General features: G+C 33.2%; 1 protein-coding gene across 10 annotated transcripts in view; it reads left to right on the top strand.

Moving 5' to 3' along the window:
• Fas3 (fasciclin 3) overlaps positions 1 to 20,788 on the top strand; it is a 302,280-nt gene that overhangs the window by 278,484 nt on the left and 3,008 nt on the right. For 2 of the 10 annotated variants that reach the window (XM_067356992.1, XM_067356988.1), the window contains 6 exons: positions 976 to 1,117; positions 2,099 to 2,149; positions 3,670 to 3,780; positions 17,143 to 17,173; positions 17,417 to 17,497; positions 20,443 to 20,617. In XM_067356992.1, the coding sequence (XP_067213093.1) occupies positions 976 to 1,117; positions 2,099 to 2,149; positions 3,670 to 3,780; positions 17,143 to 17,173; positions 17,417 to 17,497; positions 20,443 to 20,617 (591 nt within the window). Of the gene's footprint in view, positions 1 to 975; positions 1,118 to 2,098; positions 2,150 to 3,669; positions 3,781 to 8,190; positions 16,001 to 17,142; positions 17,174 to 17,416; positions 17,498 to 20,442; positions 20,618 to 20,788 lie in introns of those variants that run through there. The other 8 variants (XM_067356989.1, XM_067356990.1, XM_012366294.2 and 5 more) reach the window with 8 other exon arrangements.

The raw sequence follows: 20,788 nt of genomic DNA on the forward strand, positions 1-20,788 counted from the left end.
GAGAGAAAGAGAAAGAGAGAGACTTCAATAGCGTCCGATGATTTCGTCGAAACTCACGATTCAGGCGCGAACTTTCAGAGCGAGCGGCACGCTCGCGCGAGCGTAACACTCTGGAACAACGCCAGTGTGTGCCAGAACCAATAAAAGCCGCCGTCGCTATTCGGCAACCGGCAACTGGCTCGCGTATGAATGGCTTTCAAATAGGCTGCAGCTCTCGCAAGTCGCAACTTATACTGAGCGCGACTACTGAGCGGCAAGCCGACTGAGCGCAGCGCGACGTGCCGCGCCGTTCGACGAATACAAATCAGCTTCCACTCTGAAAACGCAATTACTAACGGCGAACTGAGAGGCGAAAGCACGGAAGGGCTCGGGATGCCGCTTTCACTCCTATAATAGCGCCTGAGAATAATGCTTGATGTGATATCGAGAGCTCTCAAATAAATTTTTCAATTAGAAAACTGCGATGACAAAGCAAAATAATTTAATAAAAATCGAAAAGATTTCGTAAAAATGTAAAACATTTTTATCGTGAGAGAACATAACAAAGATAAAATAAGAAGTGCAATAGAAATTAAATAAATTTAATTGAGAGAAATAAAACTTGGCGTAAGTTCGACTGGAATATTGAAGATGCAGAAATAAAATATTTATACATATTTAGTGAAAATTAAGTAACATTGACAAAATCTGGAAAATTTACTTTTTTTTACTTTTATTTCCGCAATAAACACTATAATGATTCATTCATCCCTTTAATACATAAATTAAAAGAATTGCGTACAAAAACTGGTAGATTAATAGCGAAAGCCTTCGAATAATTTATAGACGTATCTTCACTGTGCGTGTGCGCACAGCGACAACCTTAAAGAGCTTAATTAAAGGGCTTAATTAATGAGCGATACAGCGTGGAAAATTAAGAGCTCGATATCACAAACCGGATTGATGCACGTTCATAACATAAAACTATTTTTACAGAGAAGTGGTGTATGGAGTGTAATTTTGACGATCAATAACGTTCAGAAATCTGACACGGAGAACGAATACAAATTGGTGGCGTCCAACAACGAAGGAACGAGTGAATATTATGTCAAATTGTCGACATCCTCAGAGCCAGCGGGTAAGTTATTTGAGAAATCAGATTTACACGCAAATTCCCTTTTTTTCATGATATTACACTTGTGCACTTAGAAATACGGGTCTTGTACATATCGGAAATATTGGAGCTTCGAATGCCATGATAACTGACACAAACAAAATTATATAGCGTTTTTAATAATGGTGTTTTATGTCTCCTTTCTAATGACTTTATGTATATTTGATAATTACTGTGCAGAATGCGATGCCATTGGAGTGGATATAACTATTAATATATTTTAATAATCAAAGGACAATTACATTCTTCTCCAAAAAATATAAATTCTGTAAAAAATTGTTCATATATTTAAAGTAGTAAAAATGCATAATTAAAAATATAAAAATTTTTAAGATTGATAGGAAGATCGTAATTTTTATTTTTGGCAACAGATTTTTTAATAAATGATAATCTTGTCTATTAAAAATTTAATAGAAAATATTACTTTAACTGATTAGTAATTTCATTTTTTAAATGCAAAAATTGTTTAAATTTGACTAAAGAGTTAATTAATTCTATTATTTACTTATAGTCTTAAATTATAATTAGTGAAAAATGTTTTAATTGCGATATTAGTTTCATTAAAAATAATAAATCTTAAATTATGAAGTTCGTGCGTAAATCTAACTTGTCTAACTGAATTGACAAACAAATTCGAATTCCGATATAGCAGCAAACAAGTGATAAGTAACACGCGAACAATCAATAGACGCTCCACACGCTTTTTTTCCTTTGATTGCTTGAATCAACCAACATTCACACTTGGCTGTCCATTGACCATCCACCATTACATCACGATTACAATCATGCTATCGCGATCTCGCATGTAAAATTGCCGCTATCGATCGCCATAATCGTCACGAGATAATCGCCACTAATCACATTCACGCGTCCTAGAAAATACGTTCCGTTTATGTTTTGTGTGCGTGTCTAACCAAATCGATCCTTCACCGCATGCTCACGCAGGAGCGTTCAGTCAGTTCGTTGGTAAGATCTCCGAACACATGCACGCACTAGGTAATGTCCTTTTTTTCAAATTACTATACGTAAGTAGTCAGAGTAGTCACGTAAGTGTAGCGTTCCGTGCGTGGTGTTTCGTGCGCAACGGTTTTGACGTAAACTCCGGGGATGATCACGCGCTGGAAAATTAATAACCGTTATTTGACTAAGGGCGTGATATCCGTCGATCACGGGAGAACACGTTGACATTGATCGAGCGATGAGTAATTTACCAATTTCGATAACACACAAGTGAAAAACAGTCTAGATTTCGTCGACTTCGGATTGGATCGCACGAAACGCTGCGTGATGAAATATTACGTACACGTTGCACTGTAATCGTTATTCATTTTAATACAAATCATACAGGCTGTTTCATGATTCGCGATTTAACAGACAAATTTGGAATCAATTTTTTTCTTAGAAAAAAATATCAAAAAGAGTTAACATTTATACAAGTTACTAACTTTCAATATTATGCATTCTGAAACTTCAAATTAAAATTCTGCATAAGTAAAATTTATTTGAAATAAACTGAAAATATGATTTGTTAATCATTAGTTATTTTTTAATGTGTGAATCAGAAGAAAATTTTCATGAGAAATACGGAAATTATTAACATTTTATTATTAAAATTATTAGAAATTCTAAACAATAGAAAATGGATCAAAACGTGTCACTAAATTAAAATTGAAGTCGCGAAGATATCCTGTATAATGATGCAACTAATTTTTTGAATAGCCAATAAATATCTGTATATGTGTATTTATTCGATACGTATCATATATACATCAGTACCTTGGAATTAGAGTATTCAAATATTTTGAGAGTAGATCAAAAGAAACTAGAAAGTCTTTTGAATCGTAGAAAAATTTTTCGTTGCAATTTTAAATAAGTATATATTTTTGTTTCATTATTGGTCTGGTTTTTGATCATTATCATTGAGAAGTCTAACATTTATTTTTTAAGCACTGAAGTAATTTTTTTAAGTAGTTATTTAGTACTTTGAAATTATTTTTTTAGTCTTAAATACAAAACAATCTACTATCCTTGAAATGTCACATTCTTGAGCAAATTCTGAGATAATTTTTCCTTTTACAAAATTTTGTCCGAAGCTTAGAGTTTTCGAATTATAATTGAAAATAGTTACCTACCGTACGAGTCCGGTACAGCGGGCAGGCAGGAACAGTGCAACGCGTCATGAGACTAACGTAACATTTGACAATCTCATTATGCATTGTGCGTCTCTGCCTGCCCGTAATACCGGACTCGTAAGTAGCTAATTATTTTCAATTATAATTCGAAAACTAAACTTCGGACAAAATTTTGTAAAAGGAAAAATTTTCTCAGAATTTTCTCAAGAATATGACATTTCAAGGACAGTAGATTGTTTTGATCACCCTGTATAATATTCTCTCCTACGCTTCGTAAACCTTATGTTAATCCCATTAGTTAATCCAATTCAAGGCACTGATATAATATTAAATGTACGCAAAGAACGATGATAACGAGAGACATTCTTTCTTCACGATTTGCAGTTGAGTTGGACGCTGGATCAATCATCGGTATCGTCGTGGGCGTTCTGGTTCTCGTACTCATTATTTTCCTCCTAATCTTTGCACGCGCAACTGGTCGCTGGTGCTTTGCAGGTCAGTTTGAAAAACATACAAATATTCGGCAAGAAGACAATCCTTTTATAGATCATATATATATATAGCAGTCTCCCTGTTTTTCTTTCATTCTCTTTAACGATTTAGTTGCGTGGTACGATTGGAAATGCAAATACTGTCGATGAAAACATCGTAAAATTTGAGTAAGAAACGTTGCTTATGCAAAACAAGCAACTTCTTGGAATAAAAGTAAGCTCATTAAAGTTATCGGGATAATATACGGGATAATATACAATTATAAGGATTTAAAAGATGAGTCGAAGAGTTAAAATAAAAAAAAATTTTTTCCATTAGATATGCACAAAAAATCAATTTAAAAAGATAAAATTTTGAAAATAATGTAATTATAAAATTCTTTCAACCAACTTTATAACTGATATCTTAAAGTGTAAAAAATTTATTTTATCCTAACTTTTCTACCTCCTTTTTTGCTACTTTATTTCAAGTTTAGAATTAGCAAATTTATTAAGTGACATAATTAAAGTATGTCATATTAAACAATTAAACGGAAGATTGACTAAATGTAGCAAATCATAAATATCGATACGATTGAATAGAAATTCCAGACAGCACACATGTCTAAAATCGGGACATAAGACATCTTAAAAACATCATTAAGACGTCTTTTAGATACCGTGTCTAAAAGGCGTCTTAATGACGTCTTTAAGCCGTCTTATGTCTCGATTTTGGACATGCGTGCTGTCTGGGATGGATAAGTCATTTTCTATTCATCAACTTATTTGCTCATAGTTAGCTTAACCTTAATCTAATTGAAGCAAAATCGATTGTTTTCGCGTGATGTCCGCTCGACAAACAAAAACAGTTTAATAAAAGAATGATTTATCTATCTCGCGAATGTGTAATAGAATAGAATAGCTACGTTTCTGAAGCATAGAAAAACGTTCAATGTTTAGCAAGGAAGTATCGAAAAACAGTAGATAAACGGAAAGAATGTTTAAAGCGATCAACGCTGATTGACATAACAAAACTCGAAGCGCGATAAAACACCTTATCATTTATTATCTTTCTCGTTGTGACTGTGTTGTCGCTGTTGTTATTTATTACTACATAGTTTACTGTTATTATTTTCGTTAACGTTACGATCGCGCGGGGGCGATGTCTGCAGTATACGATTAGCCTAAACGCGAGGTAATTATCACAGCGGTAGCACAGTATGCGCGTGCAGTAGAAGCGTATTGTACTGGGTTTAATTAGTGCGCTACGAAGCAACTGTAATGCTGTTACCGTATTTTATTATATATATATATATATACATATATTTTTAAGTACGCATATATATATGTATCTTTATCTGAACGTATACAAATGTCTTATGTGTTGTGCCGCTACACCGATATAGGACAGCATGAGAGTCAGGCCAAGTAAAGAATACGGGGATACGTCGACGATTACTTGCGATTCCTAGGCATGACACTGTCCAGGGGTAAGTCACCTCAGACAGGACAAAACACATCCCCTTCTCTGAAATAATGCTCGTTCTCGTTCATCATCGACCTGTCTGTCCGTCCGTCCGTCCGCCAGCCCGTCAGCCCGTCACCTCTTTTTCTCCGCGCGATCATTTTTATCAGCGATCACGACACCTCTCTTTCGTTCTTTCGCGCCATCGTCTTCAAGGCCGGCTTATCAACGACCACGAGCCGTCTACTCGTCCGGGAGAAGTAGACCCTCCCTTCAAATTTAATACACTTTTCGCTCCTTGCTTCCCCTGCTCGCGTCTCGCACGGTCTCACACATATTCTCGAATTTTTACGTCGCGCCATCATTTTTATTTGGCACGTGTCGATACGTAACGGTTTTATCGATTTATGGCTTGCGTTTTATACCGCCGATAATCATCTCGGCTTCCTCGATTAATCGATCGCGCTCCTACCGCATTTTCGCTTTCATTGGCCGAGTTTGAGGCTTTAGCGCGCACAATTTTTGCCTGTCCCTTCCTCGCGTTCTTTTACAGCTATTTTTGGCTTAAAATTGCAAACTACCAAAAAGAGGAGATTTAAAACAACACGTGTGATAAATAAGATGTTCGATAAATCAGAGAAAAATATCTTTGAAGGAATATGAAGACGACATTTTTGTAACGAAAAGCGATAATCATCTCGGAATTTTAAAGAATTTACTTTTTTTAACGGAAAACATTTGAAATTTTATTACTCTCAAGGCAGATCTCTCACACTCGTGCGGTCTATGAGTATAATAATAACAATATACTCGCAGTATCGAGAATTCCAGTAAAAACCGCGAATACCGCAGAATTTAGCAGCGGGACTTTTAGAGTCGACACTGTTTAGAGTAATTAAAACTGTCTGATCGATAAAATTGTTTTTCCTATAATTTACGCATCCACCTCCAATTATTTTACAGAAATACATTTAAATATTTTGACGAATCATAAACTCCAAGAGAATAAGGTCGATATTCAGACATTTTCACGCATCTTTGTATCTACAACCAGTGCATTTTACGTAGCATGTTTCTGAACAAAGTAGTATAATCACAAAGGATAGGAATAGATGAAACGCATACGTGTGATTTAAGTTAAAAGAATAATAGTCATCCTACAATTGTATTCTCTATGCGAAACGTAATTATACATTTATGAAAAATTTACTAATTAATGCTTTGTTTTCAAAACAACTCAAATGTAGATATATAAGAATAGAAGTACATGTTTTGATAAAGATAATTGAAAAACATTTTTATATTAATTTTAATTTCCTATTAATTATTTAATTAATTTTTTTTCTACGCGATTGTCGACATCAAATCAATGGCTATTATTCCCTGCTTGAATTGTGTCAAATACTCAATCAACACATTATGAATTTTATTGCATGTCAATAATACTTGCTCCATAGCTAATTAAAACGATAATTTAAGCATATCAATTGCAACGTGTTCACGATTTTTTCGTCTTTATACTTTACTTTACGCAATTCCGTAATTAGCATGTCGTTTACAGTATCGTCGCGATATCGGCATAAAATCGTTCTTCGTTTACTGCAGAATATGTGCTACATTTACGCTATAGAACATGCTGAAAATATGCTATAAGCTATGAAATAAATATTAATTGTCGCTGCGCTAATATTAAAGCGCCGCAAAATCTGATAAAGATTGCAATATAAATCTGCATTAAGACTGATTTTTATACGAGCCATTGTACGATTAAAAAATGTCGAGTAATGTAAACGCTGTTGTAAGCCTCTGAAAACGGACAGACATGGCGTTTCTTTTGTTTTCTTTCTCACAACAAGCAACGATGAGCAATCGGCAAAGGCAAGTGTGGTGAAATTGTTTTCAGCAGAAAGGACCGGTCGGTCCGCTCGATATACCGATTTATTTTGGCGCGCTTTATGACGCTGCTCGTCGCCGTTTTAGTGTCTTTTCCGTTACGACTAGAACTGCGATCTTTTTCTCCCCCCCTCAACTCTGATCGTGCTAGCATGTGTTTGTCACTTCAGCATCCCCTCGCTGTTTATTTACCCCGTGCGCAAATAGAGTATGTATTCTTCGCTAATTAGCATTGAAAAGCGGAATCGTACTCTCGCTGCAATTGGATTTTATCTTTGCTTGGATCGAAATTTATTTGAATGCGACTGACCATGCCTGTGAATGTTGCGACGAACATCTATAACGATCGTCAATTTCATACATTATATGTAACGCACGATGGAGCTAAATTGAGTGTCTCGTATACTACACCTGATATAGGAATGTTTTAGTAGTATAGATGATTAGATATAGAGTAATGTCTTCTCATACTTCGGGCACACGATATTTACACTGTACACTCTCAATACCCTTCGATAATACTCCCTTTAATAACTCAACGCACACTACCGTGTAATAACTGCGTCTCCTGCAGTTGCCACGAATTGTTACATTAATGGATATTAGTCTTTCGCATACAAGTACACTCTACGGAAGAGTATAGATGATATATAATGCTTCTAAAGACACGATCGATCGATTTTCTTAGTAGAGCATCGGAATTTAAATGAATAGCTTCAAATATAAATTTAATGTGATTCAATTAAAGATTTTTCTTTCAATTAAAGATAATTTCCTTTTCAATTTCACAAATTGTTTCAGCGATAAAAATATTTTATACCAAAATATAACTTACAAAGTTACAGAAACAAAGTTATAAAATTTACAAAAAAAGAAAAATATCGTACGGTTGTTAAAATATTTTGGATAATATCAATTTGTTGACAAAAACGGCGTCAGTGATCGAAACGCGTACATCGAACGGCGAATTCGCGTTCACAAAGCACATACAAAGAAAAAAAAAAAAGAGAAAGAGAAAAAGAAAGGAATCCACACACGCACATTTGCCTTGACCGATCGTGGCGTTGCTTGTTGCAGCGAGACGTCGCGGCGACGAGGAGACTGCGGGTGACATCGGCGTCGACAGCGAGGCGCACATCACGCCTGGCGACGAGGACGACGAAGATCACGAGGACCCGCATATCATCGACGAGAAAATACCGCATGGAGGCCAAGAGAATCCGATACACGCGAGCAACGAGTACGTGAATGGCTGTACGGGCGTCAAAGACGTCAAGAAGGACGAGAAGACGGACACACCCGTTTAAGAAATGAGAACGGAGCGCGCTCTCTTCTCGCCCATATTCTACCCTCCCTCTCCTTCGTACGGAAAAACCGAGCTGTCACACTTTTCCACGCCACGCCGGACTTTAGCAGTAACGATCGAAGTTCCTCCGTCTGGTTTCCGTTTTTGGAGCAAAAGCGCGCGGACGTTTCCGTTGAATGTCGCGTTTCGGGAAACGGTCATCGCAGAGAGTGAGCGCGCGCGATAGCATTATTTATTTTGCATTCATGTAGCACAAGTAAGATAAAATGTTTTAACTCTCTCGTTCTCCAGTTTCCGATAGTAGTCGCGAGTTACGTATATTAAAAGTACAAGAGTATAGATGTACCTATAAGAGTACGTAAACTACAGAATTATTATATATAAATTCCTGTAAAACGACTTTTTGGCACTGTAACTGACTTATTTGAATGTGATTTTCTGAGATGCCTAGTGTAATTGTATAACGGTGGAAGAAATTAAAAAAGATTTTATGAGAAGTTTATATTATATAAAATTATATGAAAGAAATATATAAAATGTGTACTTCACTGTATCATTATCTGTATCAATAATCACTAGCTACTGCATATAAGCGTAAAAGTAATTTTAAATGTAAAAGTATTTTAGGAATGAGAGGGTTAAAAATTGAAATTGATACGTATTGTGTCTATCCTGACAAATCCAAGCTGTTAATGTATTTAATATATTTATTTTAACAGTAGCTGAAAATAGAATTTCAAAGTTAAGAGATCTGTTACGATATGAAATAATGATAAAAAATGTTCGATTTAGGATGATTTTATCTTCTCATTTCAAATTTTTTTTATATTCCTCATCAAAGATTTTGGTACATTTTTATTATCGAATTTTAATTTTTAGAATTTACGAATTATAACTAGCCATTAAATTAATTAAACTGAATTGTATTACTAATCTCAATTCTTATTTTAAGTGAATAATTTTGATTAGAAAATCTCTATGTCTATTGTCATGAACTCCTTCACAATTTATGGAATTGTTGCGCGCGTTTCGCTAACAACGTCGTCAACGCGATCGCAAGATTGTCCGCGCGCGCCAAATCGATCGACAGCGAGAGTCACCGGAATTTCAAGCCTGGAAACGAAATCTGTTTCAATAGCGCGTTACATTTTCATTTTCTTTGATGACAGCCGATGAAACCCTCGAGTACGATTGTAATTATTCGCATCAAAGCGGCTAGATTCTCAATTCGTCGATATATTCGTCTACGACGCTCCGAATCTGCCCTTCGTCGTTCGCGATTAATTAAAACACTTGGTATTTAAAAGCTCTAGTTTTTTTAAGAAAAGTAAAGATCTGATGTACGGATACAATTTTAATTCTCTTACGGATCTGCAAGTGTCGAAATACGGGATAGCAATCGGGTGTTTTTCGCCGTGATTCGCTCACCGCTGGACGCATGCGATTTTCATGCCAGACTTAGCGATGATTATAAAGTTAGTTATGACAAATTTCGCGAGGACGCATCATCCTCCGGCCACGTTAGGCATCCTCATGAATAAATGCGAGCAAATCAAATTGCGCAGCTGAACAACACACACACACACACACACACACGCACACGCACACGCACACACACACACACACACACACACACACACACACAAGACATGATACGTTTGTTACGCACGACGAGACATATGGTATATACGCACGCGTAGATACTTGCACATATGTAAAACATTTAAGAGTTTTATCTTGTCTATAATTGATAGCTATACGCGATGTCTTAATTTTGGGGAACAACCTTTAATTATAAAATCTTTAAATTTGGAGCCAATCAATTTTTTATAAAAATGTCAAGATATCATTACTTATCACGACATTTCAATTTTTAATAATTAAATAATCTATAAAATTAATAATTAGATCAAAATTGAGTTGTCACGTAATAAAGTTTAATTAAATGAATAATACAATTTTAATTCACCAGAAACCGATAATTTATATTCGGTCATAATTTTGTTTCCGATTTCTTATTTGAGAATTCTATCACTAAAAATTGATCAGGCAAAAGATATAAAACCTCTATTTTATAATTTCTAAAAAGTTGCACATTTGTGCAAGGAACTATGCGTACGGGTATCACTATCGCTAAGGCGAAGAACACATTCCGTTAAATATTTCCGTCTAACTCTAAAAGCGTTTTCGTAAACATAAATCTTTGTGAAACATGTCCACTACTGTGATCGTTTCTTTTGATTTTTCACGAAATACGACAACGCATTTGACGGCGTTGACTTTCGAGGATAGGAACTTCGATGACAGTTTTTTGTACCCGAACATTTTTATCGCGATACGCACTCTCGTTTTAACGCGACGAAATTTCTACCGTGCAACGAATTTCCCAGATTTTAACGTACACTTGTGTAGTATTCTACATACGATGAAAGCATAGGAGTGAACAACAAGAATGATCCATCGGGTATGCGGGAAGAGGATAAAACTTTTATGAAATTTCGAAATCGAAAGTGCGATCGTGTAATGTTAGCCAGAATCAAGCCGATATTACTCTACCTTTTGTATTGTATTTTTACGAATATTTTGTAACATTCCTAACGTGTGTTTTACTTAAATGCATTTTATCGGAGGAAGATTCTTTTTATAAGTTACATATAGACACATAGTACAATAAGATTATTGCGCGCGGAATGTTGCGTAAGTTTTTAAGCAGGAATTGCGACACTACTTATTTAACTAATGAATTTGAGAAATATGTATTAGAAAAGTTTATAAACATACCGTATGCGAAGTAGCAGTCTATCAACCAAAAATGTATCAAAATAGTTACTCTAAAATAATTGTTTTGATACAATTGTGTTAATTCGAATCTAATGAAGCATTCGAAATTTTTGCTTTAGCGACCAAGTCTAGTTCTGATTCTTATTTTCCTGACTTATACAACTTACGAAACATTCTGTATATAGCTATAGTGATTAAACGTTTAATGACGTTTTCGATCATCTGTACTAAGTACGCGACTTTTAAGATATGAATTTTACATAGAGAATCTCATTTGTGAAGCTATATATATAATCATTGCGTTTTATAAGAACGGTTTTATATGTGGCGTTTTAGTATAAAAAATGCGTTTAAAACTGAACCGTGAATCGCCCGATTTATCGGGTGCAGCCGATAAGATTTATATGACATTCTTATGATATATATATGACAAAACAAAAATTGTGTCATTAGGCAGTACTCTATGTCAATCGACAGTCTCTGTTTGTCGTAATATTTCATTCTACATGTTTTTTATGATATATTATATGACTATTTGTAAGAGCGGCACTTGTGGTTATGTACGCAACCACACGATTTTTATATAAAAAAGAACGTATTTTAGTTTCAGTAAATTAAACTCACTTTTATCAATGACACGCGCAATCTATTTCACTTTTTAGCTGGCAAATATAATTAATACACCGGACATGTGAAATTGAATATCTAGAAGAATTGTACAAGTTCATAAGTGCAATTCCCATAATCAAATCTTCAGAATTTAATACAAATATTTGTGAAATATTTTACGACGCGCGAATTATCTGCGTCGTTTTAAATATATGCAGCATGTGCGGTGCGTTAAATATATTTCTCACCTAATATTACACTGCCAAAAATTATCGTCAGATTTGCATCAAGCTCTGAAAGCGATACATTTTGACTTAATGTCTTTAATGAAAATTTAAACTATGATAATTAGTGGTAGTTCAAAATAATTTCTGAATAATTCCTAACAGATTAAGTTACTTTTAAAATATAAATTTATAACAAAATCTCTCGTATTCTTTAAATGATATTAATCAATTTTAATCAATAAAATTTTGTTTGCGGAATTTTAATTATTAAGATATTCAAGAAATATGATAAATTCTCAGACAAGTTTTTTGCTGAAGAAATTTTATTTCTATTTAAATAAAAGAATACCCTCTTATATATAGTTTGATGCAAGACCTTACAGAAACACCCTATATATTTATATTTACCCGCATCGAATATACTTTCTGCGGCCCATTATTAATAGTATCGCGAGCAAGACTCGCCAAGTAAGCTTCGTAAATTCTTATTGTTACTTTCGACAATAAGTGTTGTTTGTACTTTTGTACAGATGACTTTTCAATAGCTAATCACTAAACGCAATTGTGCAATCTGAAACGAAGTACTCTCACCTGTGCGCACACATTCACACATACACACACATCGTCCATATGAATATGAAATGAATGTAGGTCTCGTCGGCATCGCGTGAAAATCGAATAAAAACCAAAGGATTCTTTTATGTACCATTCATCAATGATACATTTCCGAATTCTGCTATGTACGCTCCTTCACTGTTTCTTCGGATGCACTCGTGCTTTCACTTACAAGAAAAGGGCCGTGCCTGAGACCGACGAGATCATTATTAAGCAAAATAATATAAAGATCTGATCGCGTTTAAGGTGATCTGGTGGAATTCAATGAAAGAGAACACTGATACACTGAGCTCGTCGGTCGACGGGCGAATCTCTACTGCGTGTTGTACATACTAAATATATAAATAAAAATAAAGATATATATAAACATAAATATATATATATATATGTATATATATATATATATATTAGATATATAAATATATATATATATATAAAAGGTACAAGAATAAGAGTGAAACGGTACCAAGTATATATTCAGTGTCGGAGGCACTTGGCTTGCAATTCGTGAATGCCGATCGAGAGACTCGCTTACCCACTTGCACTCCAATTGCCGAGTCGACTTGTCGTTATTATGAACTTTTTCAGGGTGAAAGATATCGGGCAGAGAATGTGAGATTTACTTAAAAGGAGTTGACGAGACTTTGTGAAAAAGACAAAAGAGCGGTACGTGCGCGGAGATAAACGCGCGAACGGAAAGAGGAGCGCGATTAACGGACAAATATCGATATCTTGAAACTAGAACAACCAATGTCATCGCTATATGTTCTATATTTGAATCGTACGAGCCTTTTTTAGCGCAGTAAAACAAAGGAAACGTTATGCGTTCCGTTATAGGATATTTATCCTTCTACTCCGCGCCTTCTCCTTGCAGCCGTATCGAAAGCTCGTCTTTTTATTCCTCCCCGCCCTTTCCACTTCTCGATTATATATGCTGAAAGTTTTTTCCGCTATTTCCATCCTTCTATTTTCCGGTAGTATTGGAAGCAGGAGGAAGAAAATGTCGTAAGATACGGAAGGAGAATGACATTGGCTGTTCTATTTCCGCACCGCTGACACGCGCTGCCATACTACCAACGGAAAACTCCGCTTCCGCGATCGGCATATCGTTCGCGCCGTCACACAGAGGCTGTCTCGCATCAGTTTTCAACCCGAATATCGATTTGTTAGTATATAATATATAATATATAGTATAAATATATATGTGTATAATTTATGCATTATATATGTATAACCACGGTAATATATATATTATGTATGTTAATATATGTAATAGAGCCTAAAAAGTGGGAAAAAGGGGAAATCGCGCGTTTACCTAAAGAAAATAGAAAGAGAAAGGAAAGAGAGAAATACGCAGCATTCTGCGTGTTCTTATGCATCGCTACGATCTTTGTTGTGGCGATTGCGAACGCAAGCAGCACTACAACCCAAATTTCTTATAAAAAGTAATATATGTATGTGATCACAGTTTCGATTTTTGAATGTTTTATGATATCCCATCAAAATGAACACCGTTTTCGGGAGAAAACGACACGCAGAGAGAAACTGATTAAGAACAGATATTTCCGTCTTAGACTAGATATAAACTCGAAATCCTCACTATCGAGAGTCACTTTTGGAAAGTAAAACGCATGGATGAACAATCTTTGGAATCCTCGACCCGTATCCAAGACTTTTACTGATCGAAAATCACTCTCAGCATATAAAACTTTCGAGCGTATAGTAACGACGAATGAATACATATAATCGCAGGAACTTTAAATTAACCATCAAACTGCACGCAAGTTTACAAGTAAGAAGATACATTGGCTGACTGTTACGGACCCGACAAAGTTAATTGCCCTGCCATCTAATTGCTTCTTCTTACTCTTGCAATGTTTTCCTAAAACTCCAAAAAAATACAAAAGTAAAAAATTATCGATTAAATATTGTTTAAAGAAATAAAACAAGGACTCATTTATTCATTATTTAGTTTTTTTTTTTTTTTGTGAATGCTTCTGAGTTGAGTCTGTTAATTTTATTCAGTCGCTGTTACTATACTCAGGACCACCGCAACAAGTGTTTCAATGAAACCTATGAGACTCGATTATGTTCAAAAAGAAATAGCAAAAAGGAGCATCAAAAACCACTGCCAAAAGACGAACCGGTGTATGGGATTGTCTATCATATTTGATAAAATGTCATAAAAGAGTATCACATACATCCTTTATCTTAATCTGTAAGTTACGAATTAACATGTTTCTACTCAATAATGGCTACCATAAGACCTATGCTTTTTTAAATTAACAATATTTACAAAATATCAAGCGATCAAGATATCAACGTAGACACCGATTCATTTTGATTTGTTACACAGACACTTATTTCGAACGAAAGCGTTAAAGATAATTTCATCGTACCAACAGAAATTGCATATAAAATGCCAGATTTGCGAAAGAGAAGAAATGGAAAAATATTAGACACGTTTGCGTACAAAACCTCTCTATACATTTTCATACATTTTATTGATATTAATCTACCTATTGCGTAATTGATTTTTATAATTAATTAACTGTAATGTAATTATACTTGTAATGTTTACGACTTAAATCTCGATGATCATACTATAAAGATATAATATATATATACATATACAGGCAGTATATACACGGACGTGTATAAGTGCAAACATACAGATCTACGCGTATATAAACATGTGTTCGATCGCATTTTCGTTGCTTCGCGACGACTAAAGATTGAACGAGCATTTTGAAAACTCGTAATATTAACAAAAAGAAAAAAAAGATGACATACGTTATTGAAGAGTACGATCTTTGGCCATATAATGGGATATATATATTATATATATTATATTATATAGATATATTTATGTTAAATGTAAGTTTAGAGTAAGATATGATGCGATGACGGCGCCGATTCGCCGGATCGCGTACATTATAAATACCTGCAATTGGTGTTCTCTCTCTTTGAAGCATTTTTAGAAGCCACTTGAATACCGCGCGAAGATCGCGGCGACCGAGAAATTGCGTTTGCACGATATCGTTATCTCGTTATTTCTAATTAAGGGCCCAATCGAAACGGCGCCGTTGGCGATCAGTTTCAGGAATATATTCCGGAATACTGCGCGTCATACGATTAAGACGAAACTGCCGCGCCACGATCGTGCGAGAACGATGACATTTTGTTTCGTAACTGGAGATACAATGCGTTAGACGAGAGTAATTCTAAGGATTCAAATGAAATTATATATAGAGAGCTGTATGTTTAATTAATTATAAGTTTATTCGTCGCTATGATATTATACTTAGGTATCGTATGATTTTTGAAATAAACCTTTGTTTTAAATATACGAATGAAATGTTGAGAGGTGTATGTCCTGCCATTGAAATTTACGATATTTGCGGTTGTGTTATAATTTCGGGATTTTAGAGCAATATATATCAAGAAAATGCAGATCCCTGAATATAGAAAAACTAAAATAGCACGAAGGAAAAAAATAGCATTGCGAATTAATTCTTAATTCGTAATTAATTTTTGAGTTAATGTCACTTTTATCAAATGGCCTACATTTTTCGTTTAGAAATGATAGGAAATATACTTATTAGCATTGATAATAATATCAATTAGAAAACAATAAATCGATTAAAATATTTCAATTTGACTTGATTAGATAAATATTCATATATAGTATTCAACTACAATAAAAACAAGAGAAAAAATATATATATGATGTCATACGTTAACATCATAGATCAAGGGTTAATGATACAATGCATATCACAGTACTGACATACTTCTGGAAAGATATGAAAATAGAGCACATGCTACTTTTTTAATACCATATTGTAAAGATGAATGATTTCGAATTTACGGCATAAATTTGTAAAATTACTTAAAAAATTCGTCTTTACTAAACTAATATTTTTTAATATAATAGAAATATATTATTAATATTTTTTGTATTATATGAGATAGACGATATAATCTTGCAGTGATTGCAGTGATAAATTTAAAATACACTGTAACTGAAAAAACTTGACAATAGTTATTAACTTAAAAACATTTTAATTAAAAATATTTAATTAAAAACATTGATAATAATAGTAATAAATTTTAATAAATCCTAAAATTATTTTACATCTAGAAAAAACCCGGGAAAAAATGGTATAATATGGTCAGATATATAATAAATATATATAATTAGTTATGAAAAGATCTGATAACAAGTAAATTTTTATATGATCATATAAAATTACACATGTTATCAGATCTTTTTATAACTAATTATATATATTTACATCTGACTAATTATACCATTTTTTTTCTCGGGAATTTATAATAAACACGGACATCACCGATTAACTAATTTTTGCGTTTTGAAATAGAGTGCGTCGGAAATCAATCGTAATTTTATATTAGGAAATAACTTTGTTTCAAGCGCACACAGCAAAATTAATTGCCAAATAAAAGCAAAATTTTTGCTATTTTCAGATCGCTCGTCTACCAGGAATCTCGGCGAGTCGTGAGTACACCGACATTATAATATGTTAATGTATTCAAATATTCGTTATTGCACTCTCGCTTACGATATTCACGTTTTCTCATCAATGTGTCATGACTAATACTTCACTTTCTTTTAGTAATGCTTTAATTAGAATTTAACTGCGTAAGACGAATCAGCGACGAATTGTAGATCTCTTCGTCGCTTTTCCGTTATTTGACAATCATCGTTTTGTAGACTTTTGCCAAGCATGCACCTTTTCAGAGACTTCGCGGATCCTGCAACGAGCGTTAATCTTCTTCGCCTCGACAAATCAAAAACTGCGGCCGATGTCGTTAGAAAAAGGCAAGCAGCAGCTTTTTATTTTATTCGTTCACAATGCCAAATGTGTCTTACGACATGCGCGCTTTTCTTACTCGTCAGATAGAATTGGATTAAATTACGCGGAAAGCCAGCGGCCAACAAAGTATTGTTCGTCGCTCGTTTTCTGCGCAATTTCACCACAAATTGGGAATTTTTCCTCGCTTCTCACAGTGTTTCCAATCAAAATAAATTTTATATAATATTAAATAAAAATCAGTGATATTTATTAATTCATATAAACAATTAATAATTATTTTTATAAATATCACAAGTATTATTTCTTGCATTTTGACTTTATGATTTAAAACTGCAGTAACAATATATCAGACAAATTAAAAATTTAATAAAAATATATCGATCAAAAATCTGTAAATCTTGTAATACTGATTGTCAGTATTATATGAGAGTGTTATATGGACGTATTATTGGAATTAAATCGCTTGTTTATTGTCAGACACGAGTGACCTAATTCTTTGCATAATCATTCTTATTTACAAAGTTATCAACACAAGATAATCGAAATATGTCCAAGTCAGCACTAGATGTAATTTACCATATTTGCGCAACCGTTAGGCAGACAAGATATCAAACGAGTTAAATTCGAAACCAAACAGCTATTCGATTTCTCCGCTCTACGTGACAATTTTATTGTATTTTTATTGTATCATCTACTTCTATCTTTTTTTTACAGCTTTGTTTTATCACGAAAAGTTAGAAAAAAAATATAAAATGCAAGAAGTAATGCAACGATATTTAGTAGAACAAAATATTATTTTCGTTAATAATAAAAAAGCTTATTGTCACAAATTAATACTTGAAAAAACGAAAATTGTGTTTTATGTATGTCTTTTGCATGCAAACATTTGTTCGCGGTTTTCCGTAATTTTGAGTTTCACAATGACTGCAATAAAAAAATATTATAAATCAAAGCTATAAGTCAAAACAGTGTCACATTTTTTTTTCAACGACAAAAGTTTCCAGTTCACGAGTCTTTGAGTAAGAGAAAACGTCGTTTAACTGCACATATGTGGCATATAGAACGTAATTGTTGCTTAATATGCAAATCTATTCTCATTTTTCCACATGATTCACATTTATTATTGTGTGATCAGCGCAATCGCGCGTACACAGCTTATAGATAATGTATTTCTTTCTAATAATAATATTTAGTGTTAAAAATATTATTAGCTTATCTATGTGTATTAATAGTTCATTTTATATGTGTGCTTCATTCAGTATTATCTCATTATAATTTTCTACAATGCTTATTTTATAGCATACAGAAGCAAATTCTGAATGACTAACGCTAATGCTAATTGTAAGCCTAGTAATTCTTCAATATGCTAATTATTGGATTTTTATTCGAATATAATCAATCGCATCATTTGCGACAGAGATAATAACTACTATTGCATTAGCATGTGAAACTTTAAGACAACTTTGCTCAATACGACTTTCATTGCATGCAGTTCAATGCTGTAGAGCAAACTGGGGATAAAAATGCGCATACAAAAATATGAAAAACAAATTTTCTCGTCTTTTGTTGAATGTCTGATGGTATTGCATCAATGAAATTTATATTAACGAATAATTAAAGTGTAGCAATTTTTAATGACAGAGATTTTTTCGTAAATTAAATTTTCGTGAATTGAAAAATGATGCAGTAATATCGCTATCATAATAGAAAATTTTATCCATTGGATACTTCAATATTACTACTATATACTGTAGAAAGACGCGTCACGGTGTAAGTAAATAAATAGTTTTATATCACTTTCATACCGCTTTCATGACATTTTTTATCTACGTTTTCCGTAAATTAATTACTGTTTTATGTAAAGTAATAACAGTTTCATCTCAAATCAACACAGTGGTTTAGTTAAATAGTATGCAATATGATTTATTTATATTCATAATTATCGTTAATTATTATAATTTAAAATGAATTATTCTATTGATTTGGCTAGAATCAATAAAATTTTTACAACATTTAAGAATATGTGTGTGTGAAAATACGAGAGCAAAAATATTCTTACAAATTTTTTACTACTATATTATTCGTATTTCAGTGCTAAAACGTATATAAGAGGAATATTAAAAGCAAGCCAATCATAAAGAAAATTCTGTTAAAAATTAAAAAATCAATAAACAAAGGGCTTCATTTAAGAAGTGATTGCTGCTTTAAAATTGAGAGAATCCTCTCGCCGACAAAGATTAAAGCTTAACTGTGTTTAAAGAAGTTAAAATAATGCTCTAAAGTTTTATAAAACATGCATTTTTTTCCGTCGTTAGGCAAAAGTGTATTTGCTTAACTTTTAAATTATTGAGAGTGTGCATTTTTATCTTGGTGTTTCTAATTTAGAACATTCAATACAAATCTTGAAAACGTAGATAAAACATTCCATGTATGTTTATCATAATAAGTTCTCTTATTTTCGATCTATTTATTTCTTTTTCTTGATCATTAACCTAATTATATATATTTATATGTCGTGTTTATATAATATCATGATTACGCAAATTAGAGTATATGATCAATAGATCCATTCTTAGTATCGTGAAAGATACATATTCACGCGATACTTTTTCACGTCTATTATTGTACATATAATGTAAGCATAAAAACGCTAATCATGAAGCTTTTTAACATCTTTGTTAACATGAAAACATAAAAAAATATAACATGAATAGACGTAAACATATATACGCAGAAATCTATTAACATTACTAAAAAAGTAATCAAAACTCAGTTCGAAGAAATATTAAATTATTATTTGTTAATATTAAAAAATCGATATTATAAAAAACGACATAAAAATTACATACTATAAAAGAACATTTTGTAACGCGAAATTATTATTATGTCGTCATGTCAACGAGACATGTACTTGTACATGTCGAAGAAACAACATGATTTTTTTAATTAGAAGTGATACGGAGAGCGCCGGCAAGTATTCCCGATCGGAGGTAGACGGTCAATCGTCTCAAGGACAACAGAAAGGAAAATTCAATTTATCTCGGTTCTTTGGACGGAATAAGGATAAAGTAACGAGCACTGATACGGACACCATGAAAACTGTCGTCACCGTTGATGACGAAAAGGTAATTTTTTATATTATTCTCTGTCTATTATTACTTTTTCAATAAACTGTTTATGATTAATAATATATTAAAAGTTTGCTGACGAGCAGCTTTGACATTAATAATATATGTTACGTCACGTATACATTATATGAAAATTATATGTCACATAAAATTGTGTATTAGTGTAAT

Source organism: Linepithema humile, chromosome 6 (genome assembly GCF_040581485.1).
Source record: "Linepithema humile isolate Giens D197 chromosome 6, Lhum_UNIL_v1.0, whole genome shotgun sequence".
In the NCBI taxonomy this organism is placed as follows: domain Eukaryota; kingdom Metazoa; phylum Arthropoda; class Insecta; order Hymenoptera; family Formicidae; genus Linepithema; species Linepithema humile.